The 23,614-nt window shown below is 40.5% G+C and overlaps 1 protein-coding gene across 2 annotated transcripts in view; it reads left to right on the top strand.

Moving 5' to 3' along the window:
* The first annotated feature begins 880 nt into the window (after nt 1–880).
* CPNE8 (copine 8) overlaps nt 881–23,614 on the top strand; it is a 104,834-nt gene continuing 82,100 nt past the window's right edge. For both annotated transcript variants that reach the window (XM_074162057.1, XM_074162049.1), the window contains exons 1-3: nt 881–1,024; nt 14,062–14,102; nt 20,912–20,958. In XM_074162057.1, coding sequence (XP_074018158.1) covers nt 885–1,024; nt 14,062–14,102; nt 20,912–20,958 — 228 coding nt within the window. In that variant the 5' untranslated portion in view covers nt 881–884. The remainder of the gene's footprint in view (nt 1,025–14,061; nt 14,103–20,911; nt 20,959–23,614) is intronic.

Raw genomic sequence — 23,614 nt, 5'->3', positions numbered from 1 at the left:
AGGTAAGGGCCCGCACAAGTACCCGAGAGGGTGAAACTCGCATTTTTCAACACGTTACTTACTGTGTATAATAACTGAGGTAAACCCGCGTCTTTCCCTCAACTCTCTTGTAGTAAAAAGTATTTGGTTGGGTTTTTTTTGTTGTTGTTGTTTGGTTTTTTTTTTTTTAAGAATTAGCATCCATGCCTCATTTTGTGGGTTTGTTTTCCCCTTTTTCGCTTTCCCGGGTGCCCTCCGGAGCATCCCGCGCGCCCCGCGCTCTGCCGGCGGCGGTCCCGCTGCAGCGCCCCCTGGCGGCCGCGGCGCCCGCCCTCCCGCCCCGGCCCCGCCCCGCCCCGCCCCGCCCCGCCGCACCGGGCGGCTCCCGCCGCTCCCCGAGACACCCCCGGCCTGTGCTGCCGGGCTGCGTTTCCTGGCAGAATAATTCCGCATCGCCGCGGTCTCGTGCTGAAGTTTGGGACGTTGCCGGCCGGGGCGCGGCTCGCCCGCTCTCTCCCCTCCCCAACCGCCGCCTCCGGCGGGGACCGGGAGTCGCTGGGTTGCCCGGGGCTCGGTCACTCGCAAGCGGTGAAGGAGGGGAATTCCCCGGCTAGCCCGCGGGACGGGACGGGAGTTTCCGTGCAGGGGGCGAGGAGGAAAAGACCGGGTCCCTTCAGGGGGGCGACGAGCCCGCCCGCTGCCACTCGCACCCGCCGGCGGGTACCCCGGTGTGGGGCAGAGTCACGCGCGGCTCCCGCTGCCGGTGACGTCAGCGCCCCGCTGCCGGCGGTGGCAGCCCGCGGGCCGGTGCTCCGCGACACGGGCGGCGGCGACGCGCTGTGGAGGGACCCGCCTGGCGCCGCCTCCTCCCCTCCCTCTGCCTCCGTCCCTCCCTGCGCTGCCCCATGTTCGGGCTGGAGAAGCCGGCGGGGCAGCGGGCGCCGGGCGGGAGCGGTGGGTTTCCGAAGATGGCGTCCGTGGGGGATTTTAACGTGCTCAGCTCCAGCATCCCGGCCACCAAGGTGGAGCTCTCCGTGTCCTGCAGGTACGGCGGCGGTTCGGGACCCCTCTCCCCGGGGGGGGCGTCGGAGGGGGCGGGCGGACGGGCGAGCGGGCTGGTCCCCTCGGCGTGCCGGGCTCGCCCCGGGCTTGTCAGCGGAGCGGGGAGCAGACGGGGCAGCGGCCGGGCGGGCGCGGGGTTGCCCTCCGCGTGCCCGGCGCTCTCCCTCCTGTGCCCGGAGAGCCGCGGGCAACTTGTGAAGCCCCAGCCTCTGGCAGAGAGGCCGGGGTCGGGTGCCGACCCGGGGTGCTGCCGGCGGGACCCGGGGGGCTCTCTCCGCGGCACGCTGGCCGCTGTCAGCTGTGCCGAAACGGGCGTTTACTGCTGCCGCCGCCCCGAATCCGTCCCGAGCCTCCCCCGGTGCGGGGGGAGCCCCGCCGTCTGCGCGCGGAGCCTTTTCCCGGCAGCGGTGGAAGTTCGGGGGCCGTCCCGGCGGGGGACGGGGGAACTCCCATCCGGAACGATCCCTCGGTGCCTTGCTGGGGGCTCTCTTGTAAAGCTGTTACGAAACCGGGCGTGTTAACCTCCTCACGTTTTATCGGGACGCCGCTGCCGATAAATTAAAAAAAAAAACCAAACAAAAAAAACCAAAAAAAAACCCCAACTCGTAACGCAAAACCTACCATAGGCGGGTTTGCGCCTCGGCATTTGTTTGGCCACGGTTTGTTTATCCGTGTTTGAAAAATCCTGCCTTCTCCCTCGAATTTCCCATTAGAGGTCCCATTTTAATTGTGGGCTTTTTATATTCGTATCTTCATTCGCAGCTTCCTTGAGTCTTCCCTAGTAGTTGCGGAGCAGGAGTTGCTTTCACCAGCAGAGTTGGCAGCTTCTAGCGGATAATTTGAACTGTTAGTGTTGTTTCCTGATGGGAAACGAGACAAAGTTTGTGCTGCAGTCCGTTGCTCCATTTTCTAGCGTAGCTGCCCGGGACTTGCTGCTGTTTTTACGCTGTTTCTCCGAGGACAGAACGGCAGCGCCCTGAACTTAAATTTTCAGACCGCTCTCTCCCTTCCCTGAGTAAATAAGGTATGATTTGATATTTTATCAAGGGTGAATTTCAAAAGAAGGCTAGGACGATGAGAAGCGTAGTAAGATGGAATTTGGAATACTGAAACAGTCACAAGGCTGACATATGAACACACTTACTGCCTGTCTCTGCAAAGTTCAACCACAGAAAACCCTGGTCTCGTGAAGGGTGTGCTGTTATGTGTAAAAGCAGTCCAGGACCTTTAGTGTTACTTTTTGGTTTTTCAAATAACCTGTCACAATTACAGATATCACAACATTTGTGCTGGTTTTGACCCAGTTCATTTACAATGGGAATTTCTTTCATTCCAGGTATTGTTTGAATATACCTGCAATGTTTTCTTCAAACCTTAGTTTTATAATGATTTGAGAATCCATCAGATACCTACATTTCTTCGTAGGTATGATTGACATATGACATAGTCAATCAATTCTGACCTTATTTACCTTACTTGTAACTAATTTCAGTATATAGTTTGCAATGTTAATTTCTCTTTAGGTATCTTCAAAAGCCATGGCTGTTTTGTTAAAACTGCTTTCTTTTTTTGTGTTTAAAAAACTGTCTCTCATCCTGATATGTCTTGATGTCAAGTGCAGAAGGATGGGAACTTCCATGGTGATTCCTTTCTTCTTTATGTGCTGGAATGACAGCTTTTGATTACAAAATCATGCTTCAAAATTGAGTGTAAAATGAACAACGTTGGGACAGAGATTAATGATTAACACATTTGTGATTCACTTGTAAGTACATTCATTGGCTAAAGCTCTGGAAAAGTAGTGTTAAAAGAAATTGTGAAATACAGCAGGAGCAAACTACAAAGTTCAGAGAATTCTGAAAATTGTTTAAAAATTAGCAGTTGTGTATTCCTTAACATATCTCCTTAACTTGGAGATAAATGCTTTCAAAATAGTTTGGGTCATGACATCAGTTTTCCCTTGATACCTGAAGAGTTGTAGAGCCAACTTGGTCACTGGTTTACATCCACAATTATCAGCTGATAACTGTTCTTTCTTCCTGGATTTTTTTTCTGCTTGTTTTCATTATAGGAAACATGGGAACTTCTTCCAGTTCGTACAGATGGTGTAACTTGGTGGTCAGTGAAGCAGTGTTTGTGCCTCAAAATAGATTTGTGATCCCCTCCTTTCCTCCTTCCCCAGCCAGGATACAGCTTGTATTTACTTAGCTTTTAATTCTGTATGGTTTGTCTGTCAGCATTTCCCAAGTTAATTTGCCCTGCGTGCCCATACTGTCAATGTTATCAAATTAGCCAGGTTACAGTACTATGCAGGTGGCATTGCACTACTACTTATTTTGCAAGCCAGCCTGTTTTAGCTCCAGAGGCACATCAGGTAGCTTGTAGGAGAAGCGCACCTCCTAGAAATTGTCTATGAAAATTATAAAATCCTGAAATGTTTCAAATATCAGGTGATGCTCTTTCTGGGATTTTTTTTATGACTAAAAACTTTTCATATCATTCCCATGGCTTATTGAATGCCAGCATTGGCTGTAGTTTTACAAATGCTAGAAAAGCAAGAAGCGAATTATTTCTAATTATTACTACCCAGTGCCTATCAAACAAAGAGTTCACAATTCTTTTCTGATTCTTACAACATGTATATTTCCAAACCTCTGAGTTTTCTTATTAGGAATCTGTATTCTTTGGCTCAAGATCTAATGTGGCAGAACAACTTAAATGTGTCATCCCAGAGGATCTTCTGGTGTTCGTAATAGTCCACTATTGTCTGGATCAATTGTAGCCATCTCCCTCTGCGCCCTGTAGCTTTTCATCTCGTGCCCAGGAGGTCATCCATGGTCTGATGAAAATGTCACTGTCACCTGCAATGCGATCTTAATTTGTTGCAACCTGGCATAATTTTCCGTGATTGTCATGTAGTGAAGCATCAGGACCTTGGCCCTCTAGTTGGTGTGGAAAAGAGAATATAGGCTGCTCTTTGTCGTTCAGTCCACTGCTGTTTTCCAGCCCAGAGGCTCCTCTTCCTCTGAAGGGGTATTTGCACACTGATTATAGGCCTGTCCCTAGACTTGAATCTTCACTTACCAGCTGTGCGTGTAGACTTGTGGTCCCTCGTGAGCTTGAGGTAAGCTTCAGGCCACGTGCCTGTCATCCTGTATCTCCCTCTCTGGTGATGCTCTTCACTGATTCCAATCTAGTCAAATCTTGGCAAAACTTGATATTTTGTTCCCATCTTCTCTACTATCAGTGCAGTCACCATGTTGTTGACTGAACTAGCATATTTAATGCTGAGAACACAAGTAAATGATAGTTGTCACATATCTTGAAGCTTGTGCTGTGTGTGAACATACAAAGTTCAACACAGTTTAACGGGCTCTCAAGTTTTTCACTTTTTGTTGTGATCTCTGCTCTTGGTGATTTCTGCTCTTCATGGTTACTGTGTGGACCAACCTAGTTCTTTTCCTGTAGCCTTGTAAAAGGCTCTGACTTGGTCAGGAAACCTTATCTTAAAAGAAAGGCCAAGAGTTTCATTATGCCTCATGTTAATGTTTATTTACTTACTAAATGAGGAGTTATCAGTCAGAATGATCTTCTTGAGAGTAATTTTTTAATATCTGTAGCAAAGTGAAGTTTGATCACTTTATGACTTCTAGTAGTGTGTCAAAGATTACATGGTATCTGAAGGGTGGCAAAAGTGTTGTAAAATATCGACACGGTACAGGGTTGCTTTTCTAATTCAGAAAGTTTCTTATGGTAATATTGCTCTGCTAGGCTTTATGCTGGATACGCCAGTCTGTCCTCATCGTTCTGGATTTACGCTGGATAGGCTCTGCGCTGGCTGTATTCCCACACGAGGCATAACGTGCATAAAGGTAGCATAAACTCCTTATCATGGCTAATTCAACAGAAATACAATTGGTTGCCCTTGCCTGGTTTGGATCAGTTCTATGCCGCTTCACAATTTGTACAGAAATGTAATATTAATGAATGGGCTGAATGGAATTAAGCAAATCATAGGGTCAGTAATGAAGATAATTTAATTTCAAGTTTCGTGCACAGAGGAACAAAAGGTACTGCTTCAGAATTTTTGCCTTTCCTTTTGTTTGGCAGTCTGAAAGTCTTAATCAGCAACTTCCTAGTGGTTGAGGTACCCAAAATTATTTTTAATTATATGATTGTCCTAGGCATTGATTTCTGGCAACGTAGCTTCTTTCCAGCCAGTGTACTTGCCTCTTGTTGTTTGTTTTTTTTGTTCTTAAATATTAATCATTTGTTAGAAATCCCTGTTGCAGAAAGATGCAATGATAAAAGAGATATCAGTAACAAGTTCTTTAGGCTTGTAACTCTATTGTACGAAATACAGAATATAAAATTCATCCTGATTATATGCCTGCCTTTTTAATTTTCCTGCTTTCTTCGTGTATGCATGTCCAGGTTGGATTAAAAGCCTGTGGAGTGGTTATGTGTGACCGACAACAGAAAGTTGATCTTGTGTGTTTTTTCTTTGACATGAAACTGCCTAGACAACCAGCTGGCTTCAGCTGAGGAAAAACGAGTGTATTGGGATTAAAAATACAAGCAGATGTCCATCAAAATAGTCATGGAGATACATTCACAATGGCCTACAGAGTTTGATTTTTCACCTATATGTCTATATTGGTTGAACTTTACGCATGCAGCTATGTGACTTGTAGAATTTAAGGCAGATCTGCTGCCCTGTAAACTCAGTTTTGCAATTGCCAGGAACAGGCCTGAGGTTTCACACAAACTGTGCGAGTCTCAGGACTTGTCAGGTTTTGTCTAAACTTGTCTTTGCCTCCATGGAGCTTTGTTTGGCTTTGCTTAGCTGCAAACCCAAACCCAGTGGTGTTTTGTTTGTTTTTTTTTAATGAGCAGATGGTTACTGCTTAGTTAGTTTCACTTCGGCTTGTATTTGTGTAATTTTGTGGTATAATCATATTTATTTCTACAGATAGCAGTAGCAAGTAGTTATTCTGTGTAGAATGGCCTATTTGTGACCCTCACCAAACAGTGCAGTGCAGAGGAGCATCGGCGTGGTGTGACAGCAGAGGCCTTGAGAGTGGGGACACAAGGTGCAGGGGGGAGGCAGAGGCTGAAGAGAGGGGACGCGGGATGGCACTGGGGACCCCAGTGCTGTGAAGAGGTCACCAGTGGCTGGTGAAGAAGTGCAGGCTGGGAGCTGGGCAAAAGCGAAAGAGCAAGTCTCAAGCAAATGCAAACACACTATATACAGTAAACGAGGATGTGAAGTGGAGTTGGAGACCAAGGAAGCAAGAGCAAGATGGAAGATCATGTTGGAAAAATAGCCCAGGTGAGGTTCCGCAGAGTAGGGAATAAGCCACCAGTGTCATACTACTTCTGAGACCACCTGCTCCACCCCTGCCACCGCTGTAATTTTCATACTTCTCCCCAGACAGGACTTGGGACACTGATGAGTGACTCACTGGAACACCCTCCCACAGATAAAGCCAACGATCTTGGGCCTCAGAAGGGCGGTATAATGGAAAACCTAACTGCAGGAAAAGGGCTAGGTACTAGGGAGTGTGTAACAAATTTAGATGTATTATTATGGAGACTTTCTGTAGTAGTAGTATTTTCCTCATTTTCTGTCTTTCTCTGCCCATCTAAGCAGTGCCTCACTCATAAACACCCCTGCAGGGGCTGAGAAAGGATGAGGAGTATGACATTGATGGTATACATCTGCTTTCTAAATGTTTTCTTTCATGTATACCTTTTAAAGAGTTGTTTCAGAAAAACTATGGTTTTTTACGTATAAAACCCAACCTGTGTGGTTTATATATTGCTATGCAGTAATGAAACACTGTATTAACTATACATTCCTAAAGAAATTGGATGTAAAATAGGACAGCATACCCATGGATTTGCATAAGAGATGGGCTCATGCAAATCGCATGAAGTTCAGCCAGGCCAAGTGCAGGGTCCTGCACCTGGGACGTGGCAATCCCAGGCACAAATGCAGGTTGGGCAGAGAATGGCTGGAGAGCAGCCCTGAGGAGAAGGACTTGAGGATGTTGGTGGATGAGAAGCTCAACATGAGCTGGCAGTGTGCGCTGGCAGCCCAGAAAGCCAACTGAATCCTAGGCGGCATCAAGAGAAGTGTGGTCAGCAGGTCGTGGGAGGTGATTCTACCCCTCCCCTGCGCTCGTGAGACCCCACCTGGAGTACTGTGTCCAGCTTTGGAGTCCTCAACACAGGAAGGACATGGACCTATTGGAACGGGTCCAGCAGAGGGCCACAAAGATGATCAGAGGGATGGAGCACCTCCCCTATGAAGACAGGCTGAGAGAGCTGGGGTTGTTCAGCCTGGAGAAGAGAAGGCTCCGGGGACACCTCATAGCTGCCTTCCAATATCTGAAGGGAGCCTACAGGAGAGCCGGAGAGGGACTCTTTGTCAGGAAGTGCAGTGACAGGACCAAGGGTAATGGTTTTAAATTGGAAGAGGGGAGATTTAGATTAGATATTAGGAGGAACTTCTTTCCTGTGAGGGTGGTGAGGCACTGGAACAGGTTGCCCAGGGAAGTTGTGGATGCCCCATCCCTGGAAGTGTTTGAGGCCAGGCTGGATGGGGCTTTGAGCAGCCTGCTCTAGTGGAGGTGTCCCTGCCCATGGCAGGGGTATGGAACTAGATGATCTTTAAGGTCCCTTCTAACTCTAACCATTCTGTGATTCTGTGATTTGGATGGGCTGGGTGAACGCAGCTGGAAAGGACGGGTGAGTTGATACTAGATTGAATAGGTCTTTCGACCCCCCAGTTTACCTGCTCAGCCTTAGAAACATAAATGCAGATGGTTCACTCTGTTCATTTAAAAAAATAACTAGGTTGGCATTGAAACAGAGTTGAACCGGTTTGTGATATTCCTAAGTGGACTTTTTCTTTTTATTTATTTATTTTTATTTAAACTGGAACAGCCCAAGATTATGTTGAGGTCTGCTTCATCTGCAGGAGTGTCTTTTCATAACCCTGTGCTTCCTGTCCGTTTCCACAGAATTCCTGCAAAACTATTGCTGTGTTTAAGTAAATAAATTTGGTAATTCCTGTGGGGTTTTTTAACCCCCAGGAGCAGTCAGCAGTTTTAATAGATGTTTCATCCTAAAACTGTTTGCATACATCTAGCCAGAGAAGACCTTCTGTGGGTTGTAAAAGTGATGGAAGCACTGCTGGTCTGACCCTTCTCATTGCTTCTCCCTTTCTTTTTCCTTTAAGAGAACGGCTTCTGAACCAGTATGTGTTTAAATTGACAATGGAAGTAACTGGGAGGGTGAAAATTATCTCTTTGTTGTCTTGTTAACAGGAAGAGTCAGTTACTCCTCCAAAGGTTAGGAAGAGGTATTGTGGCTGTTTTCTTAAGCTTGCATATCGGCGATATGTTTGCTTTCTTCCCAGTCCTTCTAGCGCCCCAAAGAGTGGAGACAATTGGAACAGAATGGAAGAGGTCATACTAATTGCCTCTTAGGCAGGAGCGCCACCATTTTCTCACCTGTGAGCCTTTCTTAAGAGAACCAGTTATTTCGACAAGAAGATAAAATTCTGAGAAATTGTCTAATCTGCTTTTATGTCCAGGGCATTTTGAATCTAGAGATCCGGAGGCTAATAGCTTGCTTTTTATTGTGTTCTGTCAGATTACAGAAGGAGAGAGTAAATAGCCAGGGAAGGGTGACTACTTAAGCCAGCGCTGCAACTGAAAAGTTGTTTGAGAAATTGCTCTGCAAGAAGTCAAGTGGACTCTTCACTCAAGTAGGCTCTTTGGATCATACCTCGTCTTACCTAGGACTGACCATTGCAGGTCCAGTAATGCCAGTTAAGGCTGAGGGACAGTGACTACTAGGATGTAATACGGTTATATTACGATGAGTAGTAGAATGGATATTATTCTGCACAGTAAAAAGTGAGGAGATGCCCCCTTTTTTTTTTTTTTTTTTTTCAGGATCTTCCTTGAAAAAGGCACATGGGCCCAGCATTAAGTGAGGGAAACAGAAATGCATTTGTTTCATGAATTGTTTAATGGATTAGGGACAATTCTTCCCATGGAGTGAGATAAGTCCACTGTGAGAAAAGTAGTGTATGCTTGTATGAGAATATAATCTATTGAATTCCTATATTGAATAGGAATTTCAATTCCTATTGAAAATGTATATTTTCTAAAATTTAAAAATAAGTTTGTGTGGGTAACTAACTTTTGTGTTTGCAAACTGCTGCTGAGTGTTGTATTTCACATCCAAGGAATCTTTGCGTGCACTTAAATATAATCTAAAGTTGAAGACAAACATAAAACCTGAACACCCAGAGAGATTCTGACAAATTCCCCTGAATTTTTATCATTAAGGATTTGAGGGCTGTTGAAACCAATGAATAAATAAGTATTTTTCTAGTCATATGAACAGTTTTGTCTTTTTCCTTTAAAAAAAAAAAAAACAACAAAAAAAACCCCAATCCAAAACCTAGAGAAATAGATTTAAACTATTCAGTTCTATAGATACTGTGGTCTGTTCTTCAGTGCCAGAGGTCTGTAATTTCTGAAGGGGGAATTGGATTTACTTCTGCTTAGCAGCTGGGTTTAACAAAGGGTTAAAATTAAAACAAAAAAAAAAATACAGAGCAGGAAGTTGAGCTATTGGTCATTAAAATAAAGTCAAATTTGAAGAAAAGTATGTGTGAACAAGGTGAGTAAATGTTACTTTTTAATGTAGGTCAGTCTTTGTCAACATGCATATGTCTAGAGTACGTGAGAGCATACAAAGCAGCATAGACTGTGATGATACCTGTTTAGCTACCGCTGCGAACTAGATCAGTGAATCTTGAAGGATCTGATTTATACATAGAGGTGTTTTTACATTAAACATAGTACAAAAGACTGGACATTAGGAAACATTCCTTTACCGAGAGGGTGGTCAAACACTGGAGCAGGCTTCCTAGAGAGGTGGTCGATGCCCTAAGCTTGTCAGTGTTGAAGAGGTATTTGGACAATTATCCTTAAGAACGTGCTTTAACTTTTGGTCAGCCCTGAAGTGGTTGGACAGTTGGACTAGATGATTGTTGTAGGTCCCTTCCAACTAAAGTTATTTTATTCTGTTCTAATTTTTGAAGCAAAGCATTGGGCAGAAAGTGATATTTTGACAAATCCTTATGGAGTTCATGAAACTCTGTGAAGAAAGTGATTCTGCAAGGCATAACTAAATATGTTTTAACTTATTTACTGATTAGTTCCCTGCCCCCCCCTGGGGAAATGGCTCTCATTATACAGAAGAATAAATCTTTATCCCAGCATTTCTAATCTGTCTTGTGCTTTCCAGTTTACCCTAAGTAGGCGTTATTGCCATGCTTCCATTTGTTTTTTTCCCCTTAGTCATCTATGCTATTGCAACCATTTTGGAACGTCCATTCCAGAATAGGCAGATGCTGAATGAATTCCTTGAGGATCTGTGATAGTAGAATAATGCTTTCTGCACAGATGTTCCCAGGCCGCTTTGCTGTGGGTATTTGATGTGTGCATTTTTCCAAGTAAAAGCTTATGTCTCTATTTTTTTTCTTCCTCATATTTGATAGCAGTTTCTTCTCTTCTCTTTTTGCATACTTTATCTGAAAGGATTAATGGGCATAGAAAAATATACTCACCATGTTTAGTAAAAACAGAAGTGTGTTTCTCTTGATACTTTGATTAGGAGGAAGAAACAGAAGTTTCAGATATTTCTGGTTTCTGAGTTTGTGAGCTTTCCCAGGACTGTTTCCTGAAAGAAAACAGTGTACTACCAAAGAGAATGCTTTTCTCAGGAAAAAGGGAAAGAAATACATCCTGTATTGCTCAGCCTGTGCAGAAAGTGCCATTGACTATCAAGGGGATAAAGACTACATAAAGTTCCAGAACTACATCCAGTCTTCTTTCTCCCATTTTATACATTTCTCCAGTTTTCATATATTCAAAGGAGCACTTCTATTGTTTTCCTTCTAAAATGAAAATTCACAAATTAAGTTGAGCAGCCTTTTGAGCTGTTAGGTGTTTTAATGGACAAATCAGAAGGTTTTTTTGTTTGTTTGTTTTTTTTCCTAGTTGGCACTAGTCTTTACATTCCTTTCGAAACTGGCTGCATTGCTTGAACAGCTTGCTAAGTTCTTATGTTACTATTTTGGTTGGTTATTAATGATTTGGAAGATCAGGCATGTGTGCAAACTTTGCTGAAGACATTGTTTATTTATGGTAAAATGGGTGAGGGGTCAAATTGAGGATATTATAAGCTGTATTAGTTAAAAACTGTGAATTAATGACAGTTACTGACCTGAGTTACAATGTCAAACTTTGGTATCTTAACCTTTACGATCTGTTCGGGGATACTGTCTATGTAGAAATGTTCTTAATTCAAGAAGTCCCTGAGCATTCTTGGGAAGTAAAACAGATTCTTACCTTGTCCTTATGCTGTTCCCATAGTGGCTACTTTTTCCAACTGCTGGAATAAGAGTATCAGGATAGACTGAGCTTTACAGTACCTGGTATGGCCAGTCTTTATGTTCTTATGTATATGGGAAAATAGAGGAAGAAAACTTAAAAAGGAACAAAACGAAAACCTGCTCTAGTGGGAGGTGTCCCTGCCCATGGCAGGGGGGTTGGAACTCAATGATCTTTAAGGTCCTTTCCAACTCTAACCATTCTATGATTCTAAAACAAGAGTAGGAAATTTTTAAAAAACTCAAAGCACCTTGGCTCAGTATAAGAGTCATTAAAATGGTTTAATCTTAATCTGCAGTCACAAACAGTAACAGCAATTATAAGGTCATTGTATAGTATTTATGCAGAGGAAATAAAATTGCTTGGAATCCTAATGGTGAGCATGGGAGGCCTATCCCAAAACTTAATGTGTTATTTCATATAACCCTCATTCTAGGTTTTTATAGCAATTCATTTGGGGATAATAAAACCAATTCTAGTTACCGTGAATTAATGGCATATCTAGGTATGTATAATTAAAGAGGAATAGGAGGCAATTTTCATTTTGGATTGGCAGTTCTGATATTGCAGAACTTCCTGTACTGTCTTTTAAAGCCATTTGTAGTGGTCATTGTCAAATACAGACTTGGAATTGCTGATTTTCCTGGGTTTGTTAATATTTCAATTTATATTTGCACATTTTTGGTTAAGATGAAATACAGTCTCACAGAGTATAATTAAATGCATATATAAAAATCCCACTTCTAAATAGATTAGAGAAGTTCTGAAGAAGTAGCATGTACAGACTTCAGGTTCATTCAAAAACACTTCTTTTAATCCTAGTGTCTGCTTTGGGTAAATTAAATAAAACAGATGCACCCAACTTTCTTTTAAAGCTATCTTTTGTTCATATTGCTTGTTCTGAAATGTGGACTTTAGGTACTTGGCAGTACCTAAATTGGGAATACTCTTTTCCTTGTGGAAGTCTGAATGGACCACTTAAAAGCCTGTATTAAACAACATATTAATACACTCTTCAGCACTGTTCAGTAGCACAAAAATAATGTGATTTGGATATGACTGAGAGTAATAAATGGTGACCTTTGAAGAGGCTGTACTAATTATTAAAAATAATAAGTGATAAGGGACATAAACTGATTATTTAGTCCTTCCTCTTGCTCTAGGGTAGGATCAAAGAACTTATTACGACTTGTAGCTACCTAACATGTTCTTAAAGACCTTCAGTGGTGGAGATTTCACATCATGTCTGGCTGCCTTTAACAATGAAAGATGGTAAAACAATGGAATAAAGTTCAACTTCTGAACTTTTGAATCTTGTGCAGTGCAGAAGATTCGATTCAGGGTTAAACCTGTTCCTACTTGCTCTGTCTACATGGACATCAGTTTCAATTTGCAGCAGTGTTTTCCTTATAGATACATTCTATAGACGTCTGATTATTTCTGCTTCTGCTGGACTTTGGTAGCTCCCTGTCTGTCTTAGATTGCAAGAAATAGGAGTGCACAAACCATTGTTACTTGAATTGAGTCTTTGCCAGTAGTATGAAGACCAGACAATTACTCTAAAGTGGCATTTTTGTTTATGGATTCCACTCTGCCTTCTCCCCAAAGGCACAAGATTCCTGACTTGCATTCAATTTGTGGTCTATGGTGATGTCTAGACCCATTTTTGACATAACTGCTGTATATGCAGCTATGCTGCATTTTTGCTCTTGATTAAATTTAATGCCTAACTTAAACTACCTGCCTCAGTTTAATAGCTCTTTCTTGTCCCTGTCCAATGGCATCCTGTTTTCAGACCATTTTTCTAGTTTGTCAAGAGAATTTTTTTTATTTTATTTTAAATTTTTGTTTTTGAATGATGAAACGTCGGTAACTATTCTGAGAGTAGTTTTCTGATCAGTCCTGATTCTCTAGACTTACTGTTAATTTGAGGCTTCTCATCTGTGTATGATTCTCAGTTGGCTGAAGTGTGCCTATGGAATCACGGAATTGTCAGAGTTAGGACTGCATTGCATAACAAATAACTTAGTTCTTCCTGGGTATTTTGTAGATATTTAGAAAATTCCTAACTTTGGTGTATGTCCTTTGTATGCTTTAATTCTCTTTACCTTACTCACCCATGACAGATTCTTACAAGTATTTCCTGATGGCTCTGAGACCTGATAGCAATTCTATTAAATAAAGTCTAAAGTTTTTGGGTTCAACTAGGAAGTTAATCTCTGGCAGATGTTTGTGATTTAAAGGTATTTCTGTTCCTGATGTCCGTTATACATATTTAATGTGCTGGTTATGTGTTGCTTTTCACTTCTTGGTATTGTAGTATATGAGCCACAGTTTGCTCAAATCCAAAAGGTATAATAATAAAATGTAAGACAGCTCAAGTGTTAGTGCTGACTTTGAGGAAATCTTATATATTAGGAGGGCAGAAAACTAAGCTGACTCTAGATCAAAATTGTTAAAAAAAATATATATATCAGTATCTGATTTGTATCTTTCACTATTTTTTATAACTAAGATTTTTTTATTTTTTTTTTAACAGAAATCTTTTGGACAGAGATACATTTTCTAAATCTGATCCGAGTAAGTACACAGCATTGTATTGATTCTTCTCATCATATATTCCAAATGTGTAAACACTGGATTAAAAATTGGCTGGGGGGTTTTCTTCCTTGTCTGTTAGGTTTACATCGTGACAATTATTTAAAGTAATTAAGTTACACTTAAATGTTACACTTATAGTTTCTGTGCTATGAGCCAGAATTTTAAAGACTCTGTATTCAACACTGCTTTCCTGAGCTACACAGTCCCTTATTTAGCAGTCAATCTACCTTTTCATGAAATTAATAAATGCAGAAAAGTATTTATTGATTGTTTTAGTATCTGTTGTTCTGTATCTCTTTAAAAGTTAGTAAGCAAAATTCTAAGTAAACTAGAAGCAGTTATTGCTGTTAGTACATAGTATCCACTAATCTTAGAGTCAAACGCTGAAAAATAAAACTAAGTTAATTAATCTCTGAGAAACATAACCTTTCCTGATCAAAAATAGTACGATGGTTTATGAATTAATGTTTTCAGATATGTTAGATAGTGACACCCACTTTCCCTATAAGTTTTATTATATAAAACCTGGATTATATATATATATATACCAGTATACCTGGATATACATATATCCAGTATACTTGGATCTCTTTTTAAGAGATAAAAACCAGTCGTTCCTATGAATTTATATATGATGGGACTTTTGATTTAAAATCCATTACTGTCTTCCTGTATCAGGCACTTTTATAAAACTTTTATCAAGGAACTGAGACCACAAAAGATTTCCTTTTTTTTTCTGATAATGTTTAATCAAAGTACTTCTGTAGTGTTAATTGATTATGGTGTCTTGGGTTGTGTTGTCTCCCCTACAACTCTCCATATCTTTTTATCTAAGTTCATTTTCTTTTTTTAAGCCTGGGCTTTTCTTCCTTAGAATACCAGGTATTGTGCTTACTGACACTGGAAATAACCCGAGGCACATATACTTGTATTGAGTGTCTGGACATGTAACCGTGTCTTGTCCTGATGGGATATACTTGAATACTCAGTCATGTGACAGCACAAAATATTTGAGTACTTTTGTGAGAGTACGTTTGTTCTTAACCAAATGTTTCTTGAGAGAGATTCCACAACAGACTTCTGATGGGAAAAGCTTCTACTTCCTGGGGAAAAGCTGCATGACATTACTAATCTATAAAACTTTTCTTTTTTTTTAAAAGGAGACATAGGCAATACCATGTCTCTGGTGTAGGGGAGTCATGCAGAAGCAGAATTGAGTGTCTTGCATATTACTAACTGTTTTTTAATTGACTAATAAAAACTCGGTTGTCTAGGCTAAGCAATTTTGAAGAGTGGTCAGTGACCTATTGCCCCTGATAGATTGAATTCTGAGTTCTCTTTATTGGATCAAGGCACCTTTCAACAAAAGTGATGAGGTAGTTTTTAAGCTCAAATATTACTAGGGACAAGTGCTACAAGTTTTTATCAGATGGGGAGCTGTATTTTGGCATAAATTGCAGGGTTTGAGTAGTAGGGGATTGCAATGTGACCTGTGTGGGAGGAGGCCATCAGCCACCCTTTGGCTGTCACAGCTGGTTCCAGTCAGCTCTGAAAGCCCTGTGAGTAACCATTGCCTGCCAGATCTTCTGCCAGGGGAGCACACTGTGCTCTTGCTCAAACATATTTTAGAAAAAAAGTGGCAGCAGCTAGGAGCTAAAGACACAGCTGCCAAAGATACTGCCAGAGCCACACTTCTGAAGATAATGCTGCTGGAGCTGCATCCTTGGAAGGAGACACTCCACGGAGAAGGCAGTACAGCTCTGAAGGGTCTGTGGCCTGTGGGCAAGCCCAAGTGATCGTGGCTGGTGGGTGACCCATGCTGGGCAAGGGACACAAGGAGACAGAGTGGCAGGAAAACCTAAAGAAATCTTAATATCTATCTTTAAAATATTTCTGAGAAGTAAAGTGGTGGTATCTTTTATGGATTCAAAGTATATGGAATTGTTTTTTGAAAGTGTCATAACCTTGCCTATCAATTCAAAACATGCTGCTTTCTTGTTTCTGGTAAATTGCTTATTTAAAGCACTCAAATTGGTGGTGTGCTTTAGAGATCGGGTCTCAAGTTGTGAGTACCCAGTTCTGCTGCCAGTCAGGCCTATCTGTCCCAGGTTAGCAGGACAAAGACATGGAATACAGCCGTACTGTCCTTGGTAAAGAGAGAAGGGGCAACTGTTGGCTCTCAAAGCGCTCGTACTGTATTTGTACTCAAAAAATTACTTTGCAAAGCAACTTTGATTGTGGGTAATCTCTAAACAGGATAGGTTCGGTTTTAGTATTCTGCAGGGGTTATTTATTCGCCAATTTAGTTTGCTCCTAGCGCCCTTTAGTTGAGCACAGAGATACGGCCTTACAGTAAAAGCGGAAGGGGTGAGGGTGTAGTATAAAAACTACCGATCTTTTCTGTAGTTGGAATTGTGGCAGGATACTCAGTGTCTGTTTGCTTGGACAAAGGCCATTCTTAGGCTGGTCTGTATGCAGTAACTTTATCCTTTTTAGCTAAAAAAGGTGTCAAAACCAGCATCATACCACTTTCACAGGATCCCCGTTTAGATCCACTCAATTTACAACCATTAGATCTCATACAAGGTAGAACCACGTAGAGTCACTCTGTATGTTGAGGCCTCATCGTATTTGACTAGGCCAATTCTAATATGCTTTTCAAACTCCAGTGCAGTTACCTAGGGATAATACTGATAGTGAAAATGCGATTTTATCCTCTTGGTCTTTTTCTCACACACATGAATATAGTTGACTCCCATATCAACATAAACAGCCTTCTCCTGAAATTAAAAAGGAACTTGTGATTTCTCCAGTTTTCTTAGGAGGTTTGCTTAGCCTTTTTCTGATCCTGTAATTGCTACTCAGTATATATTCCAATTCCAACCACTTTCCTGCAATCTAGAATATTCATGCCAAGAGGAAGCTGGCACTTTGCCAGCTCTCTGGAGGCAAGTTACAGAAATAATGTAGACATAGTCAATATAGATGGGACAGACTTGGATAGCCCTTGTTCATGAAGTATTTTAAACAACTCTCACTGACAGTGCTTTCTCCTCAGTGGACTCAAAGCGAGCCTATATATTGATTTACTGTAGCATTTGGAACGTTCTGTTCTTCCAGTTTGGAGACCCGTATTTCTAGGAATATTTTTGAGAAAAACCTTTTTTTTTTTTTTTTTTCTTCTAATTTTCTTGGAGAGAATGAGCTAAAGCAGTGCTTCCCTGATGAGATAAGGATAAGAGCTGCAAAGGAGATACAAATTAATTACTTTGGCATATTTCTTCATCTAATGACAGTTAGGCAGAATCATTTTCTTCCCATGCACTGGCTAACCAAACTGAGCCACTGGTCAGGGTGGAATGTCCTCTTGTGGAGCCCCGTGACTCCTGAGTATGATAATAGAAAGAGTCTGATATGAAAGAGTGGAGAGGTGAAAACTCTGGAAGATAGTAACAGTGACAAGAATCTCATGACAAAGGGACCTTCAGGAAGTTCTGAAGGTGCCTTTGGGAAGGGTCCCTATGAGAAGGTATAGAAGTTATTCAGTGAAGAGTAGTGGGGGTTCCCTGCTAGAACTGGGTGCAGGATCACGGAAAGATTTAGGTATAGCTTGGGGGAAAGGCTGACTCTATTGTGGCTAAGACTTCCTTGAAAGGGAATAGATGTGTTTTTATGTTTGGGAAAACTGGGGTGGGCGGTTTAGATGTAACAGCAGTTGCCAGGCTAAAGGATACACATACATGCATTGAATGGGAAAGGACCAGAGTATGGTAAGGGAGACCCAGGCTGTGTGGGAAAATAGGAAAACACAGTCTTTCATTAAATTTACTTTGCATTAGACAGTGTGGTATCAGTTTCCAGAGTTAAAAATTACTAAAAGTTAAATATTCTGACTATGGGTATGCATGTGTCTTCCCTTGGAAGAGCTCATATGGCAAAGCCTTCCAAAAGGGTTTCTCAGCCAGCTTCCATGTTGAGGGTATGTTACTCTTCATCAGTGTGCTGCTCTGAACTAGTATCTGCCACACCTGCAGTCTAGATAAATATCAAAAAATTCCCAGTCATACTACAAATTCTTAGCTCTTTTATTCTCATATAAACTTTTATATAAATTATTCTTAAACTAGAGAGATGGTCCCACTCCTGGGCCTCTAGAAGTGGTGCTTCCTCTAGAAGCACTGGAGAGCCACTGTTAGTGGAAGGGAATAGAAGTCTACTATTGCCTCAGCAGTGAAAAGATGAGAATGATATCATTGCTTGCTCCAAACATAAAAAAACCCCAAATGATAGTAAACGGACTATGAAGAAACTGAATTTGGAAACTAGGATTCTAACAGACAGGCAGGTGTGAACAACCTTCCAAAAAGTAGGAATAGAGTAAGAGACTGAATTAGTTTTAAGGAGGAGGTTTGCACCTGTTTTTTAACCCTTTTTTTGTTGTGTGACTCCCATCCTATTAACCATGGTAGGAGAATAAAATTATCCTACACTAATCTCCCCTAGTCTTTTTGTTCATAGCTCTTCTTTTATTTGGCTTCATAAACTAGGGAGATAAGGTAATGTGAGAATGTTTCTTTTCTGAAAATTTGATAGTAGTGGATATCTTACAGTTGTATTGTTGCTTTCTTCTCCTCAATATTAAATCTCTCATTTTTTAATATTCTTTTTGTTCCACAGCTGCAATGCACAATTGTTACTTGATTTACTGTATTAACACTAATACACGGGGCAGGATGTAGTACAAAATATAAAGCAGCAAATCGATAGTGAAAAATGATTATGTTTAAGAAAAATCTGGACAATACAGATATCTGAATAGCAAAAGTGCACATTATTTGTAAAGAGTGTTTTTTTCTCTAAATGAATTTCAGTTCTATTCTCAACTGGGGTTATAGGTATGAGAAATTTCTAATTGAAAACTTAGATGTAAGCTCTTGGCAAAATGGACAATATCCACAATTATATCTGCTTTTGAAATTAGTAAAATGTTTGCATTTTTGGAAACCACTACTGAAAATTGGAAAATATTCATTATTGCAGAATTGGTAACATTAGTTCTAAAAAGTTTCCAATGGGGAAAGTGAAAGGAATGTTTGTGAGAACCTACCTGATTCTATGCTAGCAGTAGGGGTATTTCCGGAGAATATTCTTTTTTTTTTTGCTTGTTTTCATTTATGTAAACTTATTTGACAACATTTCCTTCTTCTCCCAGGGTTACCTTTGCACAAATCTTACTAGATACACAGGTTCATCAGAAGTTCAGTAACCTTCAGACACTTCTGTAGCTGATTTCTTAGCTTCCGTTTCACTTGGCTTTCTCACATTTTTTCATTTAACTTCATTCTTCATCTAATACAGTTCAGCAATCGACTCCAGAGTGTTCTGTAAAAATAGCCTTGTTGGTTTGGATTCATACTACTATAAGCAGGAACCAAAGCTAGGAGCATGATTGTCCAAGGTTTCATTTAGAGTAAATGGAGAAAGACAGATATCTCTGGAGAGTGATTTTGATTTTTTTTTTTTTGTAAAAACTTTTTTTTTTCTCTCTACAAGACATCTAATTTGGGAAAAAAAAAAAAAAGTTGAATTGTGTTAACTTCTAACTTCTATGTGAGCTAGAATATTGAACTTGCTTTTTTCTGTTCTTGCTCTTATTTGCCACTGCTTAATGGGATTTTTTTTGTGTGTGTGTGGTACAAATACCTTTCAAGTAAGAAGGAAATGTAGTTTGAAGCTTCACTTCATTTCTGCTTTAGTCTGTTGATGATTCTGACTTCATTGAGAACAAAACCAGGCTCCTACCTTTATTGTTCAAGGCTGCAACCCCAAACAGTAGTATTTTTAACCTTCTGCTGAAAAATAATGATCAGCACAGGAGAAGAATTTGTCAGGAAAAAGTGTTCAAATATTTCTATATCCATTGCTTAGACAAGAGTGATAGTGGAGTTTCAGGTAAAAATTGCTTTAACAGTGTTATCTGCATCTAGTTCAAGACTGTAGAAAATAAAGTTTATAGTACTGCTACAGTGCAAATGATTTGTGCTTATAATAGTGTTTAAAAGACCTGATTATAATCACTCTGTCACCAGCCTCTGTGATGGAAGCTGCAGATTAATGTGTAGTGGATTCTGTACTAGAAAATCAGATCTGTAAGGAGTGACGCCTGTGGGATACGCTGCTTGGTCTTTCAAAAACAGCTTAGGTCAACAAACTTCATTGGTGCCATTTTTTATTAGGTTGTATTTTTTTTTTTTTTTAAAAGAAGGATGCATATGCAAGATACTTAAATTAGAAGCAGAATTTAAGGAAGAAAACCTGAGAAGTTATTTTCTTTCCTTTTTCCACTTTTATTTCCCCTGTCTCTTTTTCCAGTATGGTCCTAATTTGTTTTTATTTTAATTCTCTCGTCTCTTGAAGGAAGCATAATTTAGGGTAATTATGCATTAGATTATCTAGGATAGCCAGACCATCCACATTTAAATGAAGACCTGCTTTTATCCAATTTTACTGCTAAGGATTGTCAAATGATTTGCTAGAGGTCAAGCATTAAGTGTTGCCTCCCATTTTAGAGCCACCCCATTTACTAGCTCATTGCTGCAAAAACTAGACCGTATTGTCGCTGATCTGGCTAGGCATACTGAAAACTGAGGGAAAACATATTACTATTTGGTTGTCCTAATTACTAATTTCAACACCACAACAGACTACAAAATTGCTTCCCTTAATTTAAGAATATGTTAAATTCTGAAGATGACCAAACATGGTTGTTTTTTTTTTTCTTTTCACAGTCTGTGTTTTGTACACACAAGCCATTGGAAACAAAGAATGGAGAGAGGTAAGATACGTATTCATAGATTTATAAACTGTTTGAGTATGTTTAAAGCTGCTTGTTAGCCCTAACAGAAGCAGGCACGTCATAGCCTCTTGAATGCCATGATAAACAACGGGAGTCCTATATACCAGTAAGCATTTAAAACCGAGTCACATAAATCTCAATTTTCATGTCTGTATCACGTATTTCCATCAAAAGGGAAAACAAAATTAGAGAAAACATGTGAGTTTCCTGTTTTACAGTCTCCCTGAGATAAAATTTAGTTATCAGTCTTTACAAGGTTTGTGGATATCGAGAGAGGAAGACACTCAAACAGTACAAGATCTGTGGAAGGATTCAACTGTGGTGATGGTCAGTGTCAGCAAAACTAGGCTGTAGTTGTTAGAGATCTACTTTTCCCATGTAGTGAAGTTCGGTGCTGCTGAATAGAGTATACACTGGGCAACAGGGAGAAAGGGTATTATGCATAGATTGGACTAAGTCTTTTTAATCTATCAGTGTCAATGTTGGAGGGACATGTCTTAAGAAACTAAATCAAGTACATATAAATTGGATATCTACAGCAGGTCAACATTTATAGTCTGGAACTGTCTCCCTGTACTTAGTCATCTTAATTTTTCTCCTTTAATGTTATTCTTCAGAAGAGTTGACTGTGTTGGGGGAAGAGTGATCGTCTTTCTACTGATAAAGTGTGCGATTTTAGCTGCCTACAGAGAGGATTGATGGAACTGTTCTTCATTGTAGGTGGTCTGCTGTGTGGCCATGTGTTCTAAGAATAGAGCTTGGGGAGGAATGAACTATCTTACTATTTTTCCCTGTAAAAGAGAGGAGGTCTGATGTTTCTGTTTTTAGAACTGATATTTTATGTGATTACTACTATGTAAAAATTCCAGTGGAGTGGCCAGGGCCAGAGAAACCAGACCACTTCCCTGATAAAACCAGACCTCCTCCCTGATATTTGGTGTCCTTGCCAGTTGGCTGGAGAAACACACTTTCTGCTTTGCTGAAACATGGTGGATGTGGGTTTCGGTCTTGTCAAGATCAGAGAATTGCATTTGTCTCCTGTTTGGAGAAGAGTTCATGTAACTGGGTAATACATGAAATGTTGTACCTACTTCATTTGTAGTGTTCAGTTAAATTGCTGGTCTCTGTTGTTCTGAAGTGTGTACTAGACATCCTCTCTATATACCTACTGGATTGCATTTCTCTGATGATTTGTGTGAAGAAATGTCAGTTTGAGGACCCTAAATGGGATTCACTAATCTTCATTAAATTGGAAGAAGTAGTGGACATACACAGAGTTCTAAGTGTCCCGGTAGCTAACGCTGAAAACAGGAGTCTCCAGGCATTCAGGTGACTAGGTGGCTTGGTACAGTTTGGTGGTCAAGCCGAGATGATCATCAAAGCACTCAGGACCTTTTCTGATCTAGGGTTAAGAGGACTTTGTCAGAAATTCTGGCTTTTATTGTCATCTAAGGTTTGTATGTAATTTCCTGGAATTTTCATACTTCTCTGGTGTAACTGTTAAGTATTAACCATTTTTAATATTATAATTGTCCCGATGGTAGAATTATAACATTATCACCTTACTTAGACTCATTTTGAGGTGATTTAGGAGATTGTTGATGGAAGCATTCCATCTGCTCTGGATTTTAACCAAACCAAGTTTGTAATTGTTGAAGCGTGTCACCACCTTACAGCTTTGTATTCTGCCATTTTATCTCCTTGACCAAAGCAGAAACACCTCAACAGGGCAATGTGCAACGTTACTACTTGTATTGCCTCTTTGCATTCATTAGAGAGTACCTTGCCTAGGTGATGCACTTTGGCATGTGGTTTTGATATCATATGCCAGTTCAGGAACTACAGGGATTAAAACTGACGTGGCAGTTGCTAGAAAATCTTATTTTATTCTTTTTTTTTTCTTTTAAGACATAATTATCCCTATCTTGTCTATCAGGAGAAGGTCTAGGTATAGGTATTTACAACTCAGTTGACTGTTTAAACTATTTTTAGTTAATGGAAAAAGATAACATCCTGAGGGCAGTTCATCAGACCTAATTTAGATGTCTGCGTTAGATCAGATGAATCATTCTTTAGAAATGCCTCCAAGGGATGATCAAAAGCCTACACTTTTGACTATGTCAGATATAAAGTTTGGTGAGTAGAATCCTATTCCTAGTAGCTGTTATGACAGTCAAAATTCAGAGGCTGGCATGATAGAAGGGCTGAGTCAGGATTACATTTTATATGTTGTGATGTATTATATTTATACCAGTGGTAAAAAATAAGGTGGTAGGTAAAAGATTAGTTGATATATAAATTAGATGGGTAATCTCATATTCTGCCTGCAGTGGTGAATGCACTAATACAGTGTTTTTCAATAAAACTCTGTATATATGTCGATTTTGTTGCATTTAAATACTTATTAAATATTTTACTATCTTGTAGAGGTGGAAGTCACCTGGAACTGTTTGGAGAAGGCAAAACTGAGACAAATAATAAGCCCCTGATGATACATGTAGACATTATAGAATAGTGTTCAATCATGGCAACACACTTTACCTTGTTTTTGTTCCATATCCTTTTATGCATAGTTTTCTTCCTTCTTTTTGCCTAATTACTTTCTTTTGAACACCGCAGAAAACACTTGGGGATC

This window comes from Numenius arquata, chromosome 2 (assembly GCF_964106895.1).
Source record: "Numenius arquata chromosome 2, bNumArq3.hap1.1, whole genome shotgun sequence".
In the NCBI taxonomy this organism is placed as follows: Eukaryota; Metazoa; Chordata; class Aves; order Charadriiformes; family Scolopacidae; genus Numenius; species Numenius arquata.
This window is presented reverse-complemented; position numbering and strand designations above follow the sequence as displayed.